The sequence below is a fragment of the Megalops cyprinoides genome, chromosome 10 (genome assembly GCF_013368585.1).
Source record: "Megalops cyprinoides isolate fMegCyp1 chromosome 10, fMegCyp1.pri, whole genome shotgun sequence".
NCBI lineage: Eukaryota > Metazoa > Chordata > Actinopteri > Elopiformes > Megalopidae > Megalops > Megalops cyprinoides.
The window spans coordinates 7,783,797-7,809,729 of NC_050592.1; the positions used below are offsets into that span (position 1 = coordinate 7,783,797).

Below are 25,933 nucleotides of genomic sequence, written 5' to 3' on the forward strand. Positions count from 1 at the left end.
GAGAGAGAGAGAGAGGGGGGGGGGGGGGGGGGGGGGGGACAGACCGGGGGGAGAGAGAGGGAGGAAGAAAGAGAGAGAGAGAGGGAGGGAGGGAGAGAGAGGGAGAGGGAGCAAAGGAGAGTGAAATCGTTTTTTTATTAACTCAAACTAACAGAGTGACAGGTATAATGTCAAGACCACCCAGACTGCAATGTGAGACAGAAAGGAACGATGTGGAGTGGGATGGAGAGCAGATTGTCTGTTAACTACGACATACACAAACATGCTGAGAATCCAAAAGCCAGCAAGCTAGCTGCACAGTTAACTGTGATTCGCAAAAACAGGCCGAGAATCCAGAGCATCTGAAATGCAGCGTGCCAGCGTTCCCCTGGGGAGACGCACGGAGCCGCGCGTACCTGCTGCAGGGCCACACTCCACACGCAGTGCTGCCAGCCCCCGTCGGACCCCCGGGAGCCCAGGCACAGGCCGCAGGTGGTGAGGTGGTGGCAGGGCGGCGGGCAGGGCAGCGGGGGGGACGACTCCACCTGCATGGGCGACACGTTCAGCAGCGCGTAGCTGAAGCACGTCCAGTCGTAGGTGGGGTTCACGCTGAGGATACGTCGCGTCTCACCTGGGGGATACGTAGGACATACATTACATTACATTACATTACGTTACATTACATTACATTACGTTACACTGCATTCGTGTAGTAGATGCTCTGATTCAGTTATACAGTTTTTTTACAATGTTATTCATTTATACAGCTGGATATTAAGTACCTTGCCCAAGGGTACAGCAGCAGGGCTCCCAGTAGGGGACTGCAACCAGCAACTTTTCAGTTATGAGTCCTACTTCTTAACCACTATGCTACACTGCTGCCCCACATTAGATGACATTACATTAATTTAGCAGGAGCTTTAACCAGAGCGACTTTCAGCACAAAAGAACATAAGTGCAACCGTTCAAGCTGAATGAGCAGCAGTGTCAGACCCGGCAAAAACAAAACTCACAGACCAGTGAGTGTGAGCATAACACCATGCAAATCCTACCACAAGTTAAACTGCGCTAACCTGACAAGGGAAGCAAAGTATACTAACATACATCAGACATAACACTCAGACACAACGGTGCACGACACTAGGGACTCCGTTAGACTAACGTTGCAGTGTTTTAAAACATGCTCAACATACTTATACTCTCTCTGCCTTTGACTGCCTTCGAATTGAGCTAACAGCATTTAGCACTAACAGTGCAGTTTATTTAGAATGAAGGTTGCATATAACAATCAGCCAGGTTGTTATATTACTGTCACGTATTGTGATACAATACAGCATGTGTGGCATGTAAATCGAAACCGCCCCCCCCCCGAAAAGCCGCTGTCTCCACACGCGCTTCCCGCTGCTCCTGGGAGCTGGAGCCGAGCGGCGCTTTGGCGGATTTGGCGACAGAGGCGCGGGCGGGGCTAAGCGCTCGCTCACCGGTGCGTTTGAACTGCCGCGTCCACATGCACTTCCCGGACGCCGTGCACTTGGGGCAGTCGGAGGCCTCGCAGCTGGTCTCCGTGCAGTTGCTGGACAGGAAGATCTCGCGCTGGTTGATGCGGCAGTCGTGCTCCGACGTGCAGCTGACCGAGCTGCTGATGCAGGCGCCCTCCGGGCAGTTGGTGCACCACTTACACTGCAGCACCGACTGAGGCCGGCAGGGAGGGGGGCGCGGAGGGGGAGGGACAGGGAGGGGGGCGCGGAGGGGGAGGGACAGGGACAGGGAGGGAGGCGGGCGTGGAGGGAGAGGGGGAGGGACAGGGAGGGGGTGCAGAGGGAAGAGAGGGCATTAGAACACAAACTCTACTCAATGGACACAATGCCATATCCAACAGGGACAGAGTATCTGCAGAATACCATATCTACTCAGTGGACATGCAGTATCACATTGGGAAAGCAGTCCCAACTCATTTAATTGATGTGATGTGAGCATATGGGCATTCCGGTCATCTCAACTGTGACTGTTTATTTGCATGTTTGTTGCAGACAAGTACCATGTGCTTTCTTGAAAACCTAGAATGATGCTCTAGAAAACCTGACCCCAAGAAGAGAACTATAAATCCAGCACTACCAAGTATGGTTGGACTGGGTCTTCGTTGTGTTCAGAGATGACTGGTAATATATCACCAAAGTGGGGCTGGACAGGGTTTTTTGTGCTCTAAAATGATTAGTGATATGATTCCAGAGAGCCGGGTTACCTGGGTGGGGTTGGACAGGGTCTTGGGGTGTCGGGCGAGGCACTCGCTGCAGGTCTTGAGCCGGCGGCACTGGTCCGGGAGGCGCGGGGTGGGCGAGCAGGGGGACTGGCTGATCGCGCACCCCAGCCTGAGACAAAAGAGAGACAACGCAACATGAGATCCAGCTGCACATCCTGCCATGTCAGAGATCCGCGCCATCACACCATCAGACTGACTCAAGCAGAGCGCTCCATCCCAAACTACTGAACATCATCACCCTGCATGTCACTTTAAAACACAGAACAACATTATAAACATCACGTCATGGTTTACCACGATCCCCATGATCCTTAAGACTGTCAAAGGAGGCCATTTTTTCATGTAAATGCCACATACTACATTTGCATCACGTGTGCTGGGCATATGCAGAATAACAGTTTGCAATTAGGAGAGCTCACAAACAGATATAGGCTGGCTGTTATTCATGCAGATCACGTTAGAGCATTCATTCATCCATTCATTCATCCATTCAGCCATCGATCCATCCACCCATCTATTACTGGCAATAAGCAGAAGCTCTTATCCAGAGCAACTTACGTCGGTTACAGTTTTTTTTTTTTAAAAACAATGTTATCCATTTATACAGCTGGATATTTACTAAGGCAATTCAGTGTTATGTACTTTGCCCAAAGGTAACCTTTTGCTCACGAGTCCAGCTCCTTAACCACTCTGCTACTGCCACCTAACCCATCCACCCGCCTGAGTATGACGTGTGGTGTGGAGGCTGAGGACGCCGGGGCTCTGTACCTCTCCGCTGTGTCCGAGGAGGCGCAGGTCCCCCTGCACCACACACAGCTGCCCGTGGTGCTGTTGCAGGCCCCCGGCGTGGGCAGCAGGGCGCAGGGGTCAGAGGGCAGGGTGAGGGTGAGCAGGCGCCCCAGCGTCACCCCGTTGAACCCCCCCGACAGGTAGAGCCGGCCCCCCCAGCCCGCCATGGCCAGAGACACCGACCTGTTCACCGGCTCTCCCACCGAGGAGGCTAGGAGGGGGAAAACAGAGCATGTTACTGCCTGCCTGTGTGTGCCGGTGTCTGACATGGGGCAGGCTTCACGACACAGTGAAACCCAGGGAAAGTGCTACGTTGGATGTACCAAGGAAACCAAGACCAGCTGTGCTGATGGCACGTTCCAAAGCTGCCCCTTACACCTTTAAACCCCCCAGTGAGTAATCACTGCATGTAACACAGCACTGTTTCAGCAGGTAATCATTCCAGGGCCCGTGAGAACAAAGAGCTGGAAAAGGAGGCCCCCCTGGAACACACCTTTAAATCACACCTGTCAGCAACAGCACGGTCACCTCTACCAGAGCACAGCCTGATCAGGGGGCCTTTCCTACAAGACATCTAAAAAATACCCTTTTCTATATCCACCCGGAGCTGCTTGAAATGTTTAATAATAACAAAGTATATTGCAGTGAGCTAATTGTGAGTATAATAATGTGTGTGACTCTTTTTTCCTGTTGACTGATTCAGGAGGTCAAAGTGACAATGGTTTACACCACCTGTGAAGGACCAACGTGAGGCCATCACTCTAAATACCCCTCCCCCAAAATCCCTTAGTGAGGAGCATATTTGGGGATTGTTACTGATTCACCTCAACTCACTAAAGACTGGAATATACCTTCATCTGCTGTTACTGTGTTACTTCCAAAAAGAAGTGTCTTGGAGGGCTGCCTTGTTGTGAGCATTGCTGTCCAGCTAAGACTTTCCCTGGGGCTCACTTTCAACAACTTCTTTTTCCAACTGATTTCTCAAAATCAATTCCAATCAGCGCATTACCTGGCTGAACGGATCTTGTTACTGATTAAAACTGCTTTGGTGAACGCTGTTTGCTAACGCTCTGCTCTGCGACAGTCACCTGGCTGTATCCATGTGTTGCAGTTGATCTGATACAGGGACACCGTGTTGCTGTAGTCCTCTTCGCCTGTCCTGCCCCCCACGATCACCATGGTGTCCCTCAGCAGGGCGGCCGCATGGAAGAAACGTGACAGGGGCTGAGGGGGTGGGGGGTGGGGGGGAGAGCGAGAGCGAGAGTGAGTGTACCAGGGGGAGAATGGGGGGGGGGGGGGGGAGAGAGGGAGGGAGAGCGAGCGTGAGAGGGGGAGAAAGGGGGGGTGAGCGTGGGGGGGGGGCGGGGGGGGGCAAGAGTGTGAGGGGGAGAGTGAGAGAGCCAGAGACAGAGAGACAGTGTGAGAGAAAGCAAGGCAGAGGGACAGAGAAAAAAGTGAGAAAGAGTGAGTGCGAGAGGGAGGCGGCTCAACAGACGGAGAGAGCACGAAAGAGAGAAAGAGAGAGAGAGAGAGGCAGAGAGAGGGGGTGAAAAAGAGAGAGCCAGAGAGAAAAGAAAAAGACAAGAGGAAGAAGAAAAAGAAAGGGAGTGAGAGTGCAAGGGGAAGAGTGAGAGACAGAGAAAGAGGAGAGAGACAGAGAAAGAGGAGAGAGGGAGAGCCAGAAAGAGCAAGAGAGAGCAAGACACAGAAAGACAGTGTGAGACAGAGAGAGAGAGCAAAAGACAGGGGGAGAAAGAGTGCAAGAGAGGGAAAGAGAAATGGTCTGTCAGTGAGGAGCCACAGCACCGTGTGTATCAGCAATGAGGCCTGGCCTCTCCGTGCCTGTACCTTGTTCCCCTGAGACGGGACCAGCAGGGACCAGGTGAGGTTGGGGTAGTAGAGGCTGTACAGCTCCCCGGATGGCTCCACAGACTCCACATGGAAGCGGTAGCCGCCGAACACGTACACCGCGTCCGTCTGCTCGTGGTACACCGCGGAGTGTCCGTACAGGCCTGCGGCACCGACGACACGCATCAGGGACGGTCACTTACAACAGGGCGTGGCCCGATTTACTGCACAGGGCCTCACCAGACTTCACAATGCGAGTCAGAGACAGGCGCGGGGCTGTAATGTCAGCACCTTACCTGTAGGGGGCGTTCCAGTGTGGGGGGCCACAGTCCAGTTGCCCCAGTCCAGGTTGAACTCGAGGAGGTGGTGGTTGAAGCCGTTTTCTGGGGAGTACCCTCCGATCAGGAGCACCGAGAGGCCGCGGCGCACGGTGAGGGTGTGTCCGGCCACCGGGGGCAGCACTGAGCTCTGAAAGGAAAGGGGACAGGGAGAGAAAGCATGTATAAGTCTGGTACACTGACCTGGAGAGTCTCACACACAGGCAGAAAGACGACCGTAAACACGCCATAGTCCCTCTCTTACATTGTACTCTTTCCACACCAGGCTGCTGAGGTTGAGGCTCCAGGTATCCATAGCGACGCCACTGTGTGTGACCCCGCCCACCACCAGCATGATGTTGTGGGCTCCGGACTGAGGCTCGTGATTGGCCAGAAGGGCAGAGGCGTGGTGATAGCGGGGACTCGGGGCGGAGCCTTCATCCACTGAGCTGGTGAGCATCTGAGTCCAGCGCCGCTCTGACACGGAGTACCTGATACAAAGAAACACAGCGCAAATCATGATCACAACAGTATGCCATAACAAGTACCTACACTGCTTTGGAGACACATAATTATGCATATAACTCCAGAGAGAGGAATACTAAGGAGAAACCTGCATAACATAGCTGAACAATTCAATCTTTGTGTTTCAACTCAACTTATCCCAGTGATGATCCTTCTGCAACAACCATTATTGTGAGTGCTCGAGTGGTGGTTCAGACCTGTAGACGTTTCCCAGGATTCCCTCTGAGAGAGACAGGCCTCCGTACATCCAGAGTGTTCCCTGGGGGCCCGAGACCAGGGAATGACCCATCCTGTGGAGGAATCTGTGAGCCTGGTTCTGAGAGGGAGATTGGGAACAGAGGAATGGGGAATGGGGGGTTAATCCAGTGGCACACATCTGAGAAACTCCTGGTCTCCAGCCCATCAACTGAACATACATGCAGACAAAAAAAGAGCAAATCACATCAGAATCATGCTTATTAAGTTGAAGTTACGCATGTAACTGTGTGCTTAGTTTGACATCTTAAAACATTTTAAGTAATAGACGTGATGTGACTGTGTGGATATAATGTGACAGCAACAAATGGAAAAATAAGGCTGAAAGTTCCTCACTCTCAATCAGGACACCCCAAAACAGGTGACGGACTTCACCCTAGCCAGTGGTGTGTGGTGTGCTTTAGCATTTGGCCGGTTCTTACCGCAGTCAGCTGAGTGTCCAGCAGCGTCTCCCACACCAGGCTGCTGGAGTCCACTGGGGAAGAGCAGTCTGAGCCAGCCCACCCCTCTGAGCACAGACACACACCCAGAGTCTGCAACACACCACCATCAATATACATTACACACACCCAGGGTCTGCAACACACCACCATCACCATCAAAACACACAGCCAAAGTCTGCAACACAACACCATCAATACACATTGCACACAGCCAAAGTCTGCAACACAACACCATCAATATACATTACACACAGCCAGAGTCTGCAACACAACACCATCAACACACAATACACACAGCCAGAGTCTGCAACACAACACCATCAACACACAATACACACACCCAGAATCTGCAACACACCATTAGCATCAATACACACAGCCAGAGTCTGCAACACAACACCATCAATAACCATAATAAATGAATTATCAACGGTCAATCATCAACTGATTATCATAATAAATGTAACCCTAGCCTGCTGCATAATATCATCACCATAAATACACAGTAATACATGCACACACACACACACACACACACACACACACACACACACACACACACACACACCAGTATCATGCCCCCGAATGAAGTGGACCCTCCCCTGCTCACCATGTCACACGTCCCCCGCCCCTCTGAGGCTCCACACTCCCCGGGACACAAAGCCTTGTCGCAGTGCGGGCCGCCGAATCCGTGGGGACACTGGCACAGGCCCCCCTGGCACTGCGCCTTGCCCTGGCAGGGGGCCGCCCCGTCCTCGCTCTCTGCTGCCCCCTCCTGGCAGCGGCGCACCCAGAAGGAGGCGTTGAAGCCCTGGGGCAGACCCGAGGAGACGTTGGCCTCGAAGTACACGGAGATCACTCCTACAGGGGGGAACGGCAAGTGAAGGGTTAATGACGAGTAGGGATTATATTCCATTACATTGCATGCATTTAGCAGACGCTCTTATCCAGAGCGACTTCCAGCACAAAAGAACATAAGTGCATCCATTCAAGCTACACGAGCAACAGTGTAAGACCAGGCTAACAACACTTCCAGACCAGTGAGTGTGTGAGCATAACACCATTCAAGCCTACCACAAGTTAAATTGTGCAACCTGACTGGACAGCCGAGAAACTAAAGGCAGTCGAGTACACACACTACCGTACATGACAGTCACGAGATCACAGAACCCAAAACACATTGAGATACTACACATAAAATAAACAGCAAGTAATTCAGTATACAAGGATATCTCAGGATAACTGCCGTTGAGACTGCTGATCTTCCAGCTACACCTTACAACTACTTAACATACTTCAATTGCAATTTTGTTTTTTCTGTGTAGTATTTAAAAGCATGCAGTGTTGTGAGTGTAGTGCAATTAGCCAGGTCATGCCCCCATGGGTACATTTGACATCCCTGTACCTGAAACTGCAGAGTATAGAGTGTTTAACCACTAATGTAAGCAAGGTAAAGGCGGGGCGATGAGAGAAAGCAGATTACCCGATGTAGCCTCCACTGTAATCGGCTGAGTCCGAGTCGTCCCACAGAATGCACCAATTAGGTTGTGGTCCGAGTGCACCACACCGTTGTCGAGGAATCGTGGCAGGCCGTCAAAGATGTACACATAGGAGCTCTGTGAGAGAGAGGTGTAACATTTACATTATCTTACATTACATTCATTTAGCAGACACTCTTATTGAGGATGACTTGCAGCACAATAGAGCATAAATGTATCCATTCAAGCTGAATGAGCAACAGTGTCAGACCAGGCTAACAACACTCCCAGACCAGTGAGTGTGAGCATAACATTGTTCAAGCCCTACCGCAAGTTAACTTATGCAACGTACATGTAATGCACCACAGAGAGGGTAATGATTAAAGAGCGCTACTCACAGTGCACTGCGTGTAGGAGTCCGGGTGCAGCGTCAGAGCCACGGAGGGACACAGCTGTTCGGGCAGACACGGAGACAGGTCCTCGGACACAGACAGCACCCACAGGCAGTGGGACAGGCCGCCCTGACCCCCCGCGCCCCCGCGCCAGCCCAGCGAGGAGGAGAGGGGCACGGGCGGGGACGAGGACGAGGACAGGAGCACCGAGCGCCCCTGACACTGCCGGAAGCAGGTGCCGTTGTTCCTGTCGAGGGGCACAGAGGGGGGAGGTAAATAAGCGCAGTGAGCTGGGTGATGAGAGGCACACACAGTGGAGTACACTAGTTTCATGTATTTAACATACAAAGTATAACACATAGAAAACATTTATCTATTTTATACATAATTATATACACTATATATTGTACCACAAACACACACATACAGTAATGTCTTTGTTTCAGTAAAAAAATGTAAGTGTCCACATGTCTGTCCACCCAGATAAACATGCAAGACTTACAGTATCAGTCAAAAGTTTGGACATAACTAAGATGATGACATACATTCAAAGGCATTATGACCTAAAACACTTCTGCTTAAAGACTTCAAATTTGCTTCTTAGACAGATATTGACATTGATGCCTATGTATGAATTTCTTTCTTTTCAATTAAAAAAATATATTTTTCAATTACTTTTAAGAACCTAAAATATAAGATAATTTTGATTTAACATGTTTTTGGTTACTTCGTAATTCCGTTTCTGTCTTTACTACTACGCTAACATGTGGAAAATAATAACAGTAAAGAAAAACCCTTCTATGAGTAGATGTGTCCAAACTTTTGACTGGTACTGTGAAGAACATCAATCTCCACAGGAACACAAAAACTCTTATCTGCCCTCGAGTTCCCTGCTGGAGAGGCCAGCAGACAGGTGGCCGTACTGACCTGGGGTCGCCGTAGTAACCGGGCAGACAGGTGTCGCAGTGCGGGCCCTGCGTGTGGTGGGTGCAGTAGCACAGGCCCGTCTGGTTGTGGCAGTACCCCTGCAGGGGGTCTCCATGACCGTTGCACTGGCAGGGCAGACACCCCCCGCCCCCCGCGATCGCTGAGCCGAAACTGCCCGGCCGGCACTGCTCACACTGCGGTCCGGTCGTCCAGTCTTGTGGGGGGGGGGGGGGGGGGGGGAGAGAGGGGGGGGTTAATACAGGGACCACCGTGTATGCCAACTGACAGAGAGACTGAAGGCTAGTACAGCATAATGTATTAATAAACTATATTCTTCAATGGAAATGCAGATTGCAAGCCTCAGTTTGAGTTCCAAAGAACTGCACACAATCTCTGGAGAATGAATGAATGATAGACTTTGAAAAAGAAACAAACAGATAAGGTGGAAGCCAAACACACACACACAGAGACACATCCCTGCTCTTCCGCACCGAGGCACACGGTCAGCACGCGGTCAGCACACGGTCAGCACACGGTCAGCACACGGTCAGCACACGGTCAGCACACAGTGCTGCCCGAGAGGACCGTGCCGTGGTCACCGTGAGGCAGGGACGCAGGAAGTGACAGAGTCAGATGGGACCGTTCGTTCTCTCACCCTGGCAGCGGTCACACAGCCCGGGCGCGGTCACGCAGGTGCTGTGGAAATTGCAGCCGCAGTCCACGTCACACTCCACCCCGCTCAGGACCAGGGTGGAGGGGTCTGATGTCCAGCCCAGCGCACACTCGCACTCGAACCGTGGGCTCCCGCTGCACCGCCCCTCTCTGCACTCATTGTAACAGCTGGGGTGGGGAGGCGGGGGAGAGAGGGAGAGGAGAGGAGAGACATAACAGAAACATCACCAACCCAAACTGACACCAAAGCACTTCAGGTTTTATGGCATTATGCTAGGAGACCACAGAAAACTCCTGCTCCCCAGGGTATGCTTTCATTTGTTCACCTCTTGAACTAAATCTTTCTGATTCATTTAGACTTCCATAATTGTGAGGCTACACACACTCCTTGTTTTCTTCTCATTTTGGCTAATACTACCAATGCTACACTCAATTTTACACAATTACTATTTAAATTTAAACTGACATTATCAAAATTTAGCTGTACTTCAAAATCCTACAGACACCTGGCCTACAAATGGTCTTCATATGGTTATGAAAGTCCAATCCTTTTAGTAGCACTTTGCCCCTTTACATTACATCACTGTCTCGTATCCAGAGTAACATACACAAGTTAGTTTTTACATGTTATCTGTTTATACAGCTGGATATCTACTGAGGCAATCGCAGGTTAAGTACCTTACCCAGAGGTACAGCAGCAGTGCCCCAGTGGGGAATCGAACCAGCAACCTTTGGGTTACGAGTCCAGCTCCACTATGCCACGCTGCTGCCTTTTACGACTCGCTCGCAAGGCCCAGCTATTTGGGCTTTTTAAGATGTGAACTCCGCACCCCTGCTCCTCGGCGCGGGACACTCACGTCTGGTTGCAGTGCAGCACGCCATCGCCGGTGTAGCCCCTCTCGCAGTGGCACTCGTACGACGTGGGCGTGTTGACGCAGGTGGCGTAGGGGTGGCAGCTGTGCAGGCCCAGCCGGCACTCCTCCACGTCGGGGCAGGACGGGTAGGACCACACCGCCTCCCTCTCGCCCTCCACCACGCCCTCCAGGTGCTCCGGCTCCAGCTCCATCTCCGTCACGCGTGGAGGGGAGGAGGTCTGTGGCTCCGGGCTGGGAGGGAGAGGAGGGGCGAGGGAGGAAGAGGGGAGTCAGCGTAACTCATAATAAAAGACACCATCCATGCTGCTACGGAACCATCTGCACCAAACCAATTAACTACATTACGTCTACATTACATGCACTTAGCACACGCTCTTATCCAGAACGACTTCCAGCACAACAGAATATACATGTATCCATTCAATTTTTTGAGCAACAGTGTTAGCCCAGGCTAACAACATTCCCAGACCAGTGAGTGTGAGCATAACACTATTCAAGCCCTAACAACTACCTAAACTGCGTAACATGTGGTGTACTTATAACTCTTCATTTTAAGACACCAAACCTGCCCATAACCTGCAGTGTCAGAATACTTGTTGCGTGAAATACAAGAAAGAGGCCTTGGGGCACAGCAGGTGTACCTGGAGGCTCGGACTTCAGCCACAGCCATGCTGCAGTTAGAGAAGGCGGAGTCTCTCAGCCCCGCCCAGTCCCCTCGCAAACACCTGGGGAGGAGGAGAGGGAGGGGCAGAAAAGGGGAAGGGCGGGGGGAGAGGGTAGAGAGCAAATGGTGAAGTCAGAGAATGTATAAGAGAGGGAGGAGAGAAGAGGTACAGACGTTACACAGACACGAGTGAAATTATAAAACTCTGATCTGTTGAAAATGACAGTATGTCAGCATCTGTAGGGAGTGCTGCATTATTCTTAGTATGGGTGTGTGAAGCAGTGAGAACTGCTGTCAGCGAATGCTACCGGGCTTATGTAAGCGCGTGAGGCTCTCACCTGCCGATGGTGGGGTTGTTGTAGTCCCCACACCAGCCACACTGGAAGGTCTGCAGGCAGTCTGTGCAGGAGGACAGCGCTGAACACTGCTTACACTGCGGTACCGAGTGAACACTACGGAACGGGGGGGGGGGAGAACACGCGAAAGAGAGGGAAGGAGAGAGAGAGAGCGAGAGAGAGAGAGAGAGGGAGAGACATCGCATGAATAAATAATCAACACGGAGATAATGTGCAGCTCTGGCAAAGGGCTGAACGCAAAAATAAATTAATCTGATTCAGGCTAATTAAATCAAACTGAATCACAGGTTTCCATGATTTCAGCAGGCGGACACAGCTGTTTCAGCGCCATAGCTGAAACTCGGGGCGTGGGAGAGAACGGATGGGACGGGGCGTCCTCTTTGGCGGGTATTTATTTACCTGTCGTACCAGTCTCGGCACTCGCCGTACGGGTACTTGGTGAGGTAGGCGGCGAAGTAGAAGCAGGCCTGAGCGGACTCGCACCATGCACACTGGCTGGAGTTGGACAGACACTCCCCGCACGTCTTTCTCCTGCAAGGAGCCGGGCACACATTGTTACGCGATCCGCTACGGTTCTCTCTCAGGGGCACAGAAAGGCACACGGCTGGCAACTCACTGATTGCAGACTTTGGGACACCCCTCTGGGCTGCGGATGGACCCGTCCAGCCTCCCCCGTCGGCTGCATTGGTAGTCTCCCTTTTTGCTGGAGCTTATTTGCCATTCACAGTACGGGTCCTGCAGTAGAGGGTTCAGATGGGTGAGCCTCTAAGAGTCTATAATGCGCTAAGATAAACCCCAGATTGTCCAACCCAGACACACACTAACACGCTAGCTAAGCAGAAGGCTTACATGCTAAGCCACAGATCAAACAGCTGCTGCAAAGACCTACAAGCTGTTATGAAAGTTACTAATTTACTAAGCAATGCAGCTGAAAAACTACCCTCCTCTTCTGCCACGCAGACTGAGGCGATGCCTCAAACTCAGCGGCGTCTCCGTGGTTACCTGCGTGCAGGCAGTGCAGTCCCTGTAGTCCTCACAGAGGGTGCAGTGCTGCGGGGCCAGCAGCAGGTGGCGCTCTTCCTCGCCCTGGGCCTCGTGGCAGGGCTCCAGGGTGGGGCTGCCGCGGGTCAGGCAGCGGTTCTGGGGGGGGCACCAGCCGCAGGACTGGTCAGACAGGCAGGCCAGGCAGGAGCGGTACCCGGAGCAGGAGCCCGAGCGATAGGGCTCCAGAAACAGGAAGGAGATCTCCTGTAGAGGGGAAGTGGAGAGTGGTCAGGACACCCAGCAGGGCGACGGGAGCCCAGCACAGCTGAGCAGCCCCACTGGAACCTGACAGGGTCCCATTTAAGGGGCAGCATAATGATCCAGCCAGAGGAAAACCTTGCGTAACCCTGTTTCTCATCCTGCTGGCAAGAGAGGGGAGCTATTGATGCTAGCAGCACAGTCCTTACCAAAGGCTCCACTGAAAGCAACAATCTTCCTAAAATAAAGCTATTACCAATCCCTCTACAATGGTATGACACTACACTGCATTCATTTAGTAGACCCTCTTATCTAGAGTGACTTCCAGTACAAAAGAACAGAAGTGTATCCTTTTGGGTTTGAATGAGCAATAGTGCCAGACCAGGCTAACAACGCTCCCAGACCAGTGAATGTGAGCATAACACCATTCAAGCCTGGAATCTACCGCCAGTTTACAATTTTACATAGCAGGTGACATCATCACCAATGTAAGGCTGTTAACGTTCCTTATCACCAGCTTCCATACAGAAACGGAGTGGGGTCAACTGTCCTACGGCACAGCCGATGTGGTTGGGAGAACACTCACGCTTCCCCCAGGCAGGGCGGTCCTGTTCCAGGTGAGGGCCATCTCGCTGGTGTGCCCCGAGCCAGAGTTATTCAGATAGCCTTCCGCCTCCACCAGGTAGCGGTTCCCGCGGGTCAGGTTCTGGAAGAGGCGACCCCCGCCCGGGCGGGCCAGGAGACGGCTTTCCTTCTCCTGCTGAGCTGCCCAGCGGCCCACCACCTCCGACTGGGGCGGGGCAGAGGAAAAAAAAGCTTCATAGCGTGCTGGTTTAAATGCTTCAGTCATTGTCTAGGCTGACTGACTCTGTCCGTGTCTGGCTGTGTGTTTGTTGGTCTGTTCGTTGACCTCTTTGTTGGTCAGTTTATGAGCCTATTTGTACCTGGCTGCCTGTCTGTTTGTGCCTGTCCGTCTGTCTGTCTGTCTGTTTGTGCCTGTCTGTCTGTCTGTGTCTTTGTGTCTGGCTGTGTTCCCTTATTTGCATCACTCTCTCACCAGCTGCAGGGAGTTGGGCCCGGCGGCCATACGGGCGGTGAAGTGGAGCCTCTGAATTCGGGCCCACATGGAGACAGTCTCCTGTGGGGGCGGTGCGGGCGGAGGGGCACCCCACAGGGGGTGGATAAAGCCCCGAAACTGCAGGGTGACATCCATCTCCGTGGAGGGGTTGAGTGTGATGGACGTGCTCCTCAGGATTGAGACCTGCAGGGCAGGGGTCGGGAAAAAGTGTGAGGAGAGGGGCACCCGTGTTCTTCCCACGGGCGGGAGAGGGAGGGCACACTTTGCATGAAAACCAGAGAAAATTACATCCTCTGTCCTCTTCAAAATAAAAACCCCCAGACTCAGAGAGACAGAGACAGAGTAAGACAGAAACTGGAAAAGAAAGCACGCAGACACACCTCACCTCAGAACTGAGGACAGAGGGAGAAACGGGCAGAGAGAGGATGTCAAAGAGCTACGACAGAAGAGCGACAGGTGGACAGAAGAGGGACTGGCACCTGTACACACTGCGGCGGAGAGAAAGAAGAGAAGGCGGAGGGTGTAGGCGCGGTGGCGCTGTACCTTGTCGGGCTGAGAGTCGTTGCGGGGGTGCTGGAAGGTGAGCAGGTGCAGTCCCGGGACATAGTTCTCAGTGCGACAGGAGTGGAGGGAGTTGAGGAAACGGGTGCGCTCCCCCCACCAGCCGTACGCCCCTGAGATCTGGTCCACACGGCACGCACTCCGCTCTGACGGGACACGGGGGAAGGCAGAGGGGAGAGCTTCTCATTACTGACATTCATTTCCCGAAACCCACACAGAAGTGGCAATAATTCTGCGATGGAAAAACTTACTTCCTTCATACTACGTGCTGGCTATTGTCTTTTCACCCAATATTACCTTTTGCTTTTGTGTACACCTCCCCTCTACTCTCTATGTCTCACCTGACACAGGTAAGCAGGACTCGTTCTGCACACACCAGCCGAAATCTCCGGGGGCTTGGGGGAGAGAGCCCGGCACCCCGCTGAACACCAGACAGGACTGGCAGTCTGACAGGAACCTGGCCAGGCCAAGACACCCAGTGCTGCCACACTGAGGAGAGAGCAGGGACTTCAGTCAAAGAAAAAGCTACATACTGTGTCATGAGCTGTCATGATAAATTAGACAGGAAACCAAAGGTAAGAGGCAGGAGGAACTACCGGGTTGAGAGGCTGATATTCCCGACACCGTCCCTCACACCAGCTGCATTCTGGGTTCTTCAGGCACCAGCTCTCATCCGGAGCCTCCGCACACACTGCATCCTGTAACAAGATCACAGTTACACACCAGCATAACACACTGCATCCTGCAACAAGATCACAGTCACACACCAACATAACACACTGCATCCTGTAACAAGATCACAGTTACACACCAGCATAACACACTGCATCCTGTAACAAGATCACAGTTACACACCAGCATAACACACTGCATCCTGCAACAAGATCACAGTCACACACCAACATAACACACTGCATCCTGTAACAAGATCACAGTTACACACCAGCATAACACACTGCATCCTGTAACAAGATCACAGTCACACACCAACATAACACACTGCATCCTGTAACAAGATCACAGTTACACACCAGCATAACACACTGCATCCTGTAAAAATCACACTTACACACCAGCATAACACACTGCATCCTGTAAAAATCACACTTACACACCAGCATAACACACTGTATCCTGCAACAAGATCACAGTCACACACCAACATAACACACTGCATCCTGTAACAAGATCACAGTTACACACCAGCATAACACACTGCATCCTGTAACAAGATCACAGTCACACACCAACATAACACACTGCATCCTGTAACAAGATCACAGTTACACACCAGCATAACACACTGCATCCTGTAAAAATCACACTTACACACCAGCATAACACACTGCATCCTGTAAAAATCACACTTACACAGCAGCATAACACACTGTATCCTGTAAAAATCACACTTACACACCAGCATAACACACTGTAACATACTGTATCCTTTAACACAATGTCACAGGTAAACACAATCATAACACACTGTGCCTCGCAAAAATCAGTTACACACCACAACAAATAGTATCCTTTAACACTGTCACTGATACACAACATCATAACGCACTGTATCTTTTAACTCAACGTCACAGTTACACACCATAAGCAGACACACTCACTTAATACCACTCAATGCACAGCAGGTCACACACACTTAATACACACAATGCTCTACACAATACACACACTACACAGCAGCCAATATATCCACACAACATTTAAACCTGTAAATGCACACTTTATTCTGTAATACATCTCCATGAAAACACTACATCCTTTTTCTCCTCAATGTGATTTCCCCATTTCTGCATGGTACACTCTGCACTCTCTCCCGTCCCTTCCAAGGTCTGATCGTCTTCCCTTTCTTCCACCTGTCTCTCTCCGACTTCCCTTTCGTATCCACTCCCTCCCTCTCACTTACCCTGTCTCCTGGGTCACTGCTGACAAACAGCGGAACCTTGTAAGCAACCAGGTCTCCCCGGGCAACCCCACTGTAACCCCCAGCAACCAGCAGCACGCGCCCCTCCATCACCGCGGCAACATGGGAGTAGCGTCCTCTCACAGTTTCCCCTCCTGAGGTAGAGACGAAAAGGCAACCGCGTCAAAAACACCCAATGCACAGGCTAACATCTACACAACACAGGAGTTCTGCAGTCTGTACCTCCACTAAACTAAGCCAGTCAGTCCAAGAACCTGTCTGTTCTCAGTACTACCAGTACAGAACAACAAAGCCGACTTCACTATAGCAGTGCATCTTTCTTGCCATCCATGTCAAAGGAAGACACTCTCTCTATCTATCTCTCTCTGACCCTTCTTCACCCTCATGCAAACAAGGTCATAGTTTAGACTCTTTATTCTCTTCCTCTCTGTGCTCAGACTCTCCCCATCTCTCCCATTCCTATCTGTTCTTTCTCTCTGTTCACGGGGTCAGTACTTCAACTCACTGTGAACGAGGCTCTCTCCTGCACTGACCCACTGGTGACAGCCCAGGTGGTAGAAGAAGATCTCCTCGTCGTAGCACTTCTCCTCCTGGTAGTGGATGTGAACATTGCCTCCTGTGTGTGTGAGAGAGAGAGAAAGAGAGAGAGATAAATGGAGAGAGAGGTGTTGGCAGGAAGGAAGAGGCGAGAAGGAACAAAATAAGATCGTAGAAGAGGGGGTGATGAGATTAAAAAAAGCAGAAATAAAATCACTTGGGCATCACACTCCTCTTGGCTGACCCAGCCTAACCCCAAGACATATTACATTACATTACATTCATTTAGCAGACGCTCTAATCCAGAGTGACTTAAGATACAAAAGAACAGAAGCGTATCCATTCAAGCTGAATGAGCAACAGTGTCAGACCAGGCTAAACACACTCAGTGAGTGTGAACATAACACTGATCAAGCACTTCCGTAAATTAACATGTGCAACTTGACTAAACACCCTAGACACTAAGGGAAACCAAGTACACACACTTCCACCACAGTCACTAGATTACACATGCCCCGCGAACTGCGCCACTCACCATACACCACCATGTAGTTGCCGATGATGGTGGCGGAGTGGAAGGCCCTCTCTCGGGGGCCGCTGGCGGGGAAGCGGGACCGGAAGGAGGTCCAGAAGCGGCGATCCACGTGGAACGCGTCGGTTGAGTTCACGCGCACGCTGAACCTGAGGAGAGGGAGGGCGGGACTGACTGGCCGACCAATCGCACCGCAGCACACGCCCACTTTCCCACACCATGACAAATCATCTCTCTTAAGCAAGTCTTTTCGGTGTACGGGGGGAGAGGGGGTCTTGACTCTTCCTTTTGGGGAGACCCAACCCATTGAGAGAATATTTTACTATAAATCTCGCATATTCACCGGGTATTAACAAAAGATATGGGGTACTTCTCCTGGTAAAGGCTTTGCGATCTGCTCCCCTATAAAACACAGTCTACCAGCGACTTAACACCAGCTCTAAAAAACACACACACACTCACGCACACACGCACACACGCACACACGCTGCGGCACAGCCTCCATTTTGTCAGCGCCAGGGTCACTACAGCCTTACCTGGCAGTGGTGGGTCTGTGCCCCCCGTAGACCAGCAGTGTTCGGGACGGGGCGTGAAAGACCATGGAGTGTCCCGCTGTAGCAGGCGGTTTCCCCCCAGAGGGCCGGACCAGCTCCCACAGAGGCTCCCTCAATCGAAATCGATACAGAGACGAAGAAAACATGTCCTCCTCTGTACGTCCTGCAGGAAACACACACAGGGGTTCAGGATTACATTACGCTGCATTATTGTCATTTAGCAGACACTCTTATGCAGAGTGTCTTACAATTTCAACTGTTTATGCAACTGGACATTTACTGAAGCAATTGCAGGTTAAGTACCTTGCCCAAGGGCATAGCAGCAGTGCCCCAGCATGGAATTGAACCAGCCCTGCCCCTTACCACTACACTACACTGCTGCCCCCTGGATTACTATAACCCTTTCCCTTCCAACATACCTGAGCGCAATGAAAAGAAAAAAACTCCAACATATTTACCCCCAAACACATAAAGGTAATTGTCCACGATGGCAGCTGCATGATTGGCCAGCCTTGGTGCTCCGAGTGAGTCGGACTGGCCGAGCTGCTGCCAGCTGTCCTCCAGGGGGCGGTACATCCAGACGTCACTGGCCAGAGAGCCGTCAGCCAGCTCTCCCCCAAAGATTACCATGGTCCCCTGCCACTCCATGGCCGTGTGAGAGTGACGAGCCGCCTGAGAGACAACACGAGAGCAACAGAGAGAGAAAGAGAATGAGAGACTGACGTCACAACAACTGCTCATTTAACTGACTTTTTAAACAAAGAACAATAAAAAAAAACATTCACTGTCTAACCAAAACCACAATAAAACAAACAAAAAAACATTTAACAAAACTTCTTCAGTTAGCATGTCATGACAATTTCATAACTCATCTATTTTACAGACTTCACTGTTAATTATTGTTAAATAATTAAATTGTTATTTAGGTGAAAAAACAAACTTTAGCTGTAAAAGAGAAGTGATGATCAGTCTCATCACTGCAATAAAATCACAGACTTCCTTGCTGTTCTGGCCTTCCAATTTTGCTTGAGCAAAAATAAAATGAAACAGTATGCAACAGGTTTTCTTATCTTTTTTCTTATCTTTCTTATTATTCACTGTGGTGTTCATTGTAAAGATGTTAACCATATTCTCCAATGGAGGTCAATTCGTTTATACTGAATGAAAAGGGACAGCACTACAGCACAATGAGAGATGTGCAGAGAGCTGGATTTGACACACAGCAGACAGAGAGCTGGATTTGACACACAGCTGTGAAGCCTCACCGGACTGAATGCATGTGATCTCTGCTCCCACTGGTTGGTTGAGAAGTTGTACTTCACCAGGTCCCCGAGAGCTTTGTTCAGATCAAACCCTGAGACACAAGACAGACATTACTGTCATTTAGTGGATGCTCTTCTCCACAGCAACTTACATACAGGTTACATTTACATAGGTTAGGTTAGGTTTTATCCACTTATACAGCTATATAGTTACTGAGGCAATGTTAGGGCTAGGTACCTTGCCTAAGGTTACAAAAGCAGTGCCCTTGCGGGAGTTGAACCAGCAAACTTTTGGTTACGAGCCCTGCTCCATACCACTATGCAACACTGCACTACATTTTCATTCCATAAAACATATTAAACATATCAAGATAACACCCACAACCAGATCATTTCACAGCTTTTTAAAAACTAAACAATTTTACAACCTATTCTTCACACATGTTCTTAAATGTGTATTTGTTCACACATATAGTATGTTTTAACAAGGACCTCCACTAGAACAAGAGAGGTCCTACACCTTTATGCAAAACAATGCCTCTCTTGGATTCAAACCCACTCCAGTGCTCTGGGCATTACACCGTACTACAGCCCTTAAATTCTATAAGTTTCAGACATCTGGCCAGTTATCAAGTAAAAACAGTGACCTGTTCAACGAAAACAGAAAATATTTAAAACAGAGATACGAATGCATGCATGCACATACAGGCAAGCACACAGGTGCACACACCCACAGACAAACTGAGTTCCATTTTTTTGCCATGGCAGCAACAAAGGACCAAGAACACCAGTGTACTCATCCATATGAAGTCAGAAACTAATGAACATTACGGTAAGGCCACTGGCCAGCAGCAGTCAAGAGAAGACGAGAAGAACCCCCTTCTCACCTCCGAACAGGTACATTGCTCCAGCGGAGGGGAGGTACACCCCAGCAGCAGCAGTGCGGGGGGGCATCTGCGCATCGCCCCCGCTCACCTCCCACCACTGCCCTGCCCCACTGTCGTCACGGAGACCAAGCTGGCAACTCCGCCCCACGAAGCCAGAGCTGCAGAGACAACGCTCCCCTTTCTGAGGAGAAAAGAACAGCACCATCAGGGCACACGTCACCTTCAGAAAACAGCCACCTTCAGTACATTAACCCATTCCAGGGCACACGTCACCTTCAGAAAACAGCCACCTTCAGTACATTAACCCATTCCAAGGCACACGTCACCTTCAGAAAACAGCCACCTTCAGTACATTAACCCATTCCAGCTGTGACAAAATTTACTATCATTCTCAATGTGTAAATTCAACTGAGGCCATCTCTATAGAGCTATCATTTGCTTCAAGCCAACACTGGACTGTGTTCAGCATCAACGGATAAGAATGTGTCTGACCACACAGTGGGTAAAACAACAAGAACTAGCACAACACTGAATAAATCCGCTGTTCACTGGCTGGATCCTCAGGTCAGGATCAGCGTCACACGCTCTCGTTCCTCACCGCGTCACAGGCGCCATGCAGGGCGCAGGCCTGGGAACAGAGCGGGGTGGTGCAGTCCGGCCCCCCCCAGCCCAGGTGACACAGGCAGCGGGCTGAGGCCGTGTCACAGCGGCCATGACCCCCGCAGTCTCCCGGGCACACAGAGAACGTGTAGGTGGCGTTGAAGCCCAGCAGGTTGTAGTTGGCGTCGCTGAAGAGATGGAGCAGCATCTAGGGAAGATGGAGGAATTAAGCGTGGGAGGAAAGAAACAGGGGCCCTCCTTTGAACTTAACTCTCTTTACAACACACAGGAAGCTACACTGTTTTACAGAAAATCAGAGCAACGACACCCCTCTTTTCAGACACTAGTCAGCAAGGATCCATTCCTGTACCATTTTAAGGGTGAGCACACACTTCTGTGGATCTACACAATCATTCTTGATTCAAGTTCTTGAATCATTATTGTGTAGTGCAGATGTGCAATATGAAATATCTAAGCAGGCTTTAGCTGAGCCTGTCGCAGTGTGACTCTCCGGGTGCTGGTGTCCACGGCTGTGCCGCTGTGCCATTACCTTGCCTGACTTGGCCTCTATGGGCTGTGGCAAGGTCGTGCCAGTCAGACTGGCCAGCAGGGGGCTGTCGTAGGAGTCTCCATCATAGACAAACAGGTAGTCGTATGTGCATTCCGTCTCCATGAAAGTGAAGTTCAGAACGATACTGTAGCTGCTGCTAGGGGCTGAGAGACAACGTGAGAGAGAGAGATGAAGAGATTAGCCAACCTGTGGGATGAAGGAGGATTTCTGCAGTTCAGTGCCTATCAGCCACTGAGGTACACAACAGACATTTACATTTAGGTTTGCTTTGCAGATGCCCTCCCTTGCCCATAACTGCTGCGGCCTCTGCACATTACATTACTGTCATTTAGCAGACGCTGTCATCCCGAGTGATTTACATAGGTCACAACCTTACATGTTAGCCATTTATACAGCTGAATATTTACTGAGGTTAAGTGGGTTAAGTACCTTGCCCAAGGGTACAGCAGCAGTGCCCCAGTGGGGAATCGAACCAGCATCCTTTCAGTTGCAAGCCCTGCTGCTTAACAGCTACGCCACACTTCTGCCCCTATTGCCCTATTGCACATTTCAAAAGAAAAAGCTAACCCCCGACAACTTGCAATACAATAAAATAATAGCTCTCTGATGGACAGCAGTGTAGCATAGTGGTACTAAGCAGGACTCGTAACCGAAAGGCTGATGGTTCGATTCCCCACTGGGGCACCGCTGTTGTACCCTTGGGCAAGGTACATAACCCAGAACAGCCTCAGTAAATATCCAGCTGTATGAAGAGTTAACATGTTAAAAAATGTTACCTATATAAGCTGCTCTGGGAAAGAGCGCCTGCTAAATGCCAAAATGTAATGTAATGTAATGATGGTTGGGCAGTGACAGTCCGCCAAGGGGAGCGTCCCGTGTTCACCACACCTCAAAGCAGGGTTTCTCAACACCTCACCCTTGATAAGCCACTCGCAGTTCCCGTTGACGGAGTAGTTGCCGGGCCCGTCTGTGACATATCCTGGGGGGCCCCTCAGCACCTGCCTGTGGCCCTTACAATCCCCTGCCCAGCTCCCGACGGTCCAGGCCAACAGCAGCGCCACCACCAGGACGGGAGGGGAGGCCGCCATCTCTCCCTCGGCCAGGGAAGGCAGGAGAGGGGGAGGAGACGACACTCACTGGACTGACTCACAAGCCAGACACCTTAGAGACAAGGGAAAACAGACATATCGGCCCTGGTTCCTGTTGAACAGTCATTAGTGAACAATGTCACAGAATAACACTGAAGTGAGCGAAAGACACGAGACAGGAAAATTCTTGTCGGTTACTCCTTTGGCTGCTGGTCAAAGTAATGATTTAGAGAGATTCCATACTACTTGACTAATGACAACTGATGACACCTATCAAACTGTCAGAGTCATGTTAGCACACACACTAGTTACCCAACTATGCAAACTGCCTCTGGCACAATGACACTTTGTTTTCCGTTTCAATATGATGCATCTTCTAACCTATATTGTCTCCAGCTGTGCCAGGGAAGCAGGAACTTGAGGGACAATCTTGCTTTATGCCTTATTAGGCTCATTTCAAGACACACATAACATAATAATACAACATAATAATTTAATATTCTTCTGAAAAATTGAAGACAGGACTTAATTTTTCAGCGAAATCACTTGGACTGGGACTAAATCAGTTTTTGAACTAATTCAGTCCACTGACAGGCTAGCTAAGTGAACTGATCTTAGCCTACCTTGTATATACACAGACAAGCCTAGCTGATTTAGTCCAAGCCCGACCCAGCAGTTTAAACTGCGGTCTGCTCTTATGTTCCACAGAAGGACAATGTTTTCAAATTTTAGAGTATATTTGGCTTTTCTTTTGCATTCTGTTGTAGCACTACCCTGACCTTAACGTATAAGCTAGAATGGGATTCAAAGCGAGGCATTCGCAAAACTGACCACCTCCACGGTTCAGATGGAGGCTTTTCAACTGGCAGCGTTTGGATGCTGGACACCATGAGGACTGGCCGTCAATGACGCTTGAATGTAGCTACCTAGGCAGCTAAACAACTGTAAACAGCTAGCTAGTTCGCAGAAGCATGTATTGGAATATCACTTTACTGTACATGTAGCAACGAGGCCAATAACCATGAGCATCATATTCAGATCTATTGAATTAATCAACAAGGTAGCTAGTTATATGCCATTTTCATAAGACAACCAATTGGGTCCAACATGTAACTAGCTATCCACATAACTAGGGTCGTTTGTGTATATAGACTCCTGATATCGTTGCTTTGGTGGGTAACGTTAGCCAGCTGTTCGGTTCATTTATTTTAATCGGGTGTTGGTGGCTGATTTAGTTCACTGGCTAACTACCTAAATACAAAATAGAAGTATTCCGACATTACTGACTTTGTAAAGATTTTCCAGTCAGCCCTGATCTAGCTGGCCAGTTAGCTATGATGCAGCTAGCTTTAGCTGGCCAACTCCACATTATGGCTGGCATATCCATCTAACGTTTGCTGTCTAGTTTGCCAACTAAGGGTCCTCGTAAAATGTCATTATCAAGCAAGCTGACTGTTCAAGATCAGCTCGCTTGCTATGCGATGAATTTTTCCTGACGCTGGCGACCAGCTAACATTACTGCAGCTAGCTAGCCCCCTGTGCAGCTAATGCATATCTTGTACAACAGCCTAGCTGACTAGCTACTTAGTTAGGTAATTTTATATTTTAACATTGTATTATTTGCGCAAAGTAGCATGCAAATAACGTCAATGCGCTAGCAGAAAAGACTCTAAACGATCGCCCACACACATAACAGTTACAGTACTCACCAATTCCCGAGTCTTCATATCCGAGCTAGTTAGCTAGTCGAGCTACCGTTAACCAAACATGAATAATCTGAGCATGTAACTAACGATTTTTTTCTGGTCGATTTCAGCGCCTGTCTTGGTGCTTTTCTGCAGCGTTAATTTATACTCCAGCTCGAGGATTTTTCGCGGCCTGCAAGTTTTTTTTCTCCCTACTCTAATACAATGTCAATAAAAATAGCATGTCATTAAATTGTAGCCAGCTTGAAACGAATGCATGACAAAACGAGGAACGGCCGCAATCTCGCATTGCAAATTATCTAGATTATGATTTTAAAGTGCTTTCTTGCCTTGCGTTTTCTCAAACAAATTAACAAACAACAACCAGCTACAATTTGCGGCGATGACTGATAATGTTTGCTAGCTTGTTGTCTTCCCTTTCTTGTTGCTAACACAAAGCGGAGACGTGAACAGCCTCGACACCTAGGAACAACGCCGACACAAACTACAGCGCCATCTATCCAACGCTGTCGGTATAGCAACGTCTATCCTGGGCGAAGGGGGCCGGGTTTTCTACGACCACGGTCATCTGTGCCAGTGGTCAACAGGAAGTGATGCGATCTGCTAAAACGGAATTTATTTCCCATTCTACATATACAGATATATATATAATAGAATGTATGGGGTATACCCCGCCAACCCACGATTTGGCGGATGCTATACCATCCCGGTTTGCGCAAAGTATTTTCACCGTACACACGTTAATCAGTAGTAGTTAAGTTAATCAGTATTAACACTGGCAAAATAGGCTTGCTTTGGAATAGCGCTTGTACAATTTGTGTGCGATTATGTCCTCCAAATTGTTGTGTAACTGGGTTTCATTTCGATACCAGTGTTTTTAATGGCAAACATCTGTGTAAGCACGTTAATAGAGAATACGTACTTAAAACGTTAAGTAACGTCACTTTGTACTTGGTTTGTTTAAGTTTTTTTTTTTTGTGAAGTGTGTGTGGGCTAATTTTTTGTTGTTTTTGTGGAGACTACAATACACCGCTGAGTCACTCAAGTCATGGAAGGCATCAGGAAATACTTGAATGTTGAAATACAATGTGCTCATATTGGCGACCATGAGCTAAGCGATCGCACCAGCACACGCACACAAGTGATATGATCAAAATCATGATACTGCCTTCAAAGAAGAGATGGCATATTATTATATTTACAGCCTTTCTTAAAAATAAAGTATAATTACGGTTGTATATGCAATTTAAAAAGGTGTCTCCCCTGCCATACACCAGTGATCTTCGTTTTTATGCTAAAGATATCTGATAGGAGCAATGTGCTCTTACAATTGTTGCATCACAAAATAACCTGTAACCAGGATGAGCAATGATTCCTTTTTCCTTTTTGGCAGCTGCTTCAAAACCAGACCATGACGCCAAAATGGAGAGCCACTGTAGGTTAGGCAGACTGTCTTATTTGGTCAACTGCCACACTAAGCCATAGATATGTATTCTATCTACATCTATGACCAAAATGTATTATCAGACATAAATATCAGGTTTAACCAAAATCAGTTTTTCCAAATAGAAAATGTCAGTGGTTTTGGCTACCATC

General features: G+C 49.6%; 1 protein-coding gene across 1 annotated transcript in view; it reads right to left on the reverse strand.

Annotated features, from left to right (window-relative positions):
• Positions 1-24,755, reverse strand: part of megf8 (multiple EGF-like-domains 8) — a 31,670-nt gene extending 6,915 nt beyond the window's left edge. The window contains exons 1-37 of the mRNA XM_036538108.1: positions 24,341-24,755; positions 22,460-22,704; positions 21,523-21,686; positions 20,971-21,180; positions 20,373-20,553; positions 19,489-19,577; positions 18,682-18,895; positions 18,206-18,386; positions 17,673-17,818; positions 17,106-17,216; positions 16,583-16,734; positions 15,258-15,359; positions 15,003-15,150; positions 14,644-14,807; positions 14,080-14,283; positions 13,609-13,812; positions 12,783-13,028; positions 12,397-12,515; positions 12,180-12,311; positions 11,763-11,876; positions 11,402-11,485; positions 10,743-10,991; positions 9,869-10,053; positions 9,214-9,427; positions 8,293-8,533; positions 7,900-8,032; positions 7,027-7,277; positions 6,396-6,506; positions 5,916-6,034; positions 5,459-5,684; positions 5,173-5,344; positions 4,877-5,040; positions 4,117-4,252; positions 3,008-3,239; positions 2,222-2,348; positions 1,461-1,671; positions 396-610 (exon numbers count right to left, since the gene is read on the reverse strand). Of these exons, the coding sequence (XP_036394001.1) occupies positions 396-610; positions 1,461-1,671; positions 2,222-2,348; positions 3,008-3,239; positions 4,117-4,252; positions 4,877-5,040; positions 5,173-5,344; positions 5,459-5,684; positions 5,916-6,034; positions 6,396-6,506; positions 7,027-7,277; positions 7,900-8,032; positions 8,293-8,533; positions 9,214-9,427; positions 9,869-10,053; positions 10,743-10,991; positions 11,402-11,485; positions 11,763-11,876; positions 12,180-12,311; positions 12,397-12,515; positions 12,783-13,028; positions 13,609-13,812; positions 14,080-14,283; positions 14,644-14,807; positions 15,003-15,150; positions 15,258-15,359; positions 16,583-16,734; positions 17,106-17,216; positions 17,673-17,818; positions 18,206-18,386; positions 18,682-18,895; positions 19,489-19,577; positions 20,373-20,553; positions 20,971-21,180; positions 21,523-21,686; positions 22,460-22,631 (6,123 nt within the window). The 5' untranslated portion in view covers positions 22,632-22,704; positions 24,341-24,755. The remainder of the gene's footprint in view (positions 1-395; positions 611-1,460; positions 1,672-2,221; positions 2,349-3,007; positions 3,240-4,116; positions 4,253-4,876; positions 5,041-5,172; positions 5,345-5,458; positions 5,685-5,915; positions 6,035-6,395; positions 6,507-7,026; positions 7,278-7,899; positions 8,033-8,292; positions 8,534-9,213; positions 9,428-9,868; positions 10,054-10,742; positions 10,992-11,401; positions 11,486-11,762; positions 11,877-12,179; positions 12,312-12,396; positions 12,516-12,782; positions 13,029-13,608; positions 13,813-14,079; positions 14,284-14,643; positions 14,808-15,002; positions 15,151-15,257; positions 15,360-16,582; positions 16,735-17,105; positions 17,217-17,672; positions 17,819-18,205; positions 18,387-18,681; positions 18,896-19,488; positions 19,578-20,372; positions 20,554-20,970; positions 21,181-21,522; positions 21,687-22,459; positions 22,705-24,340) is intronic.
• Positions 24,756-25,933: the final 1,178 nt, after the last annotated feature.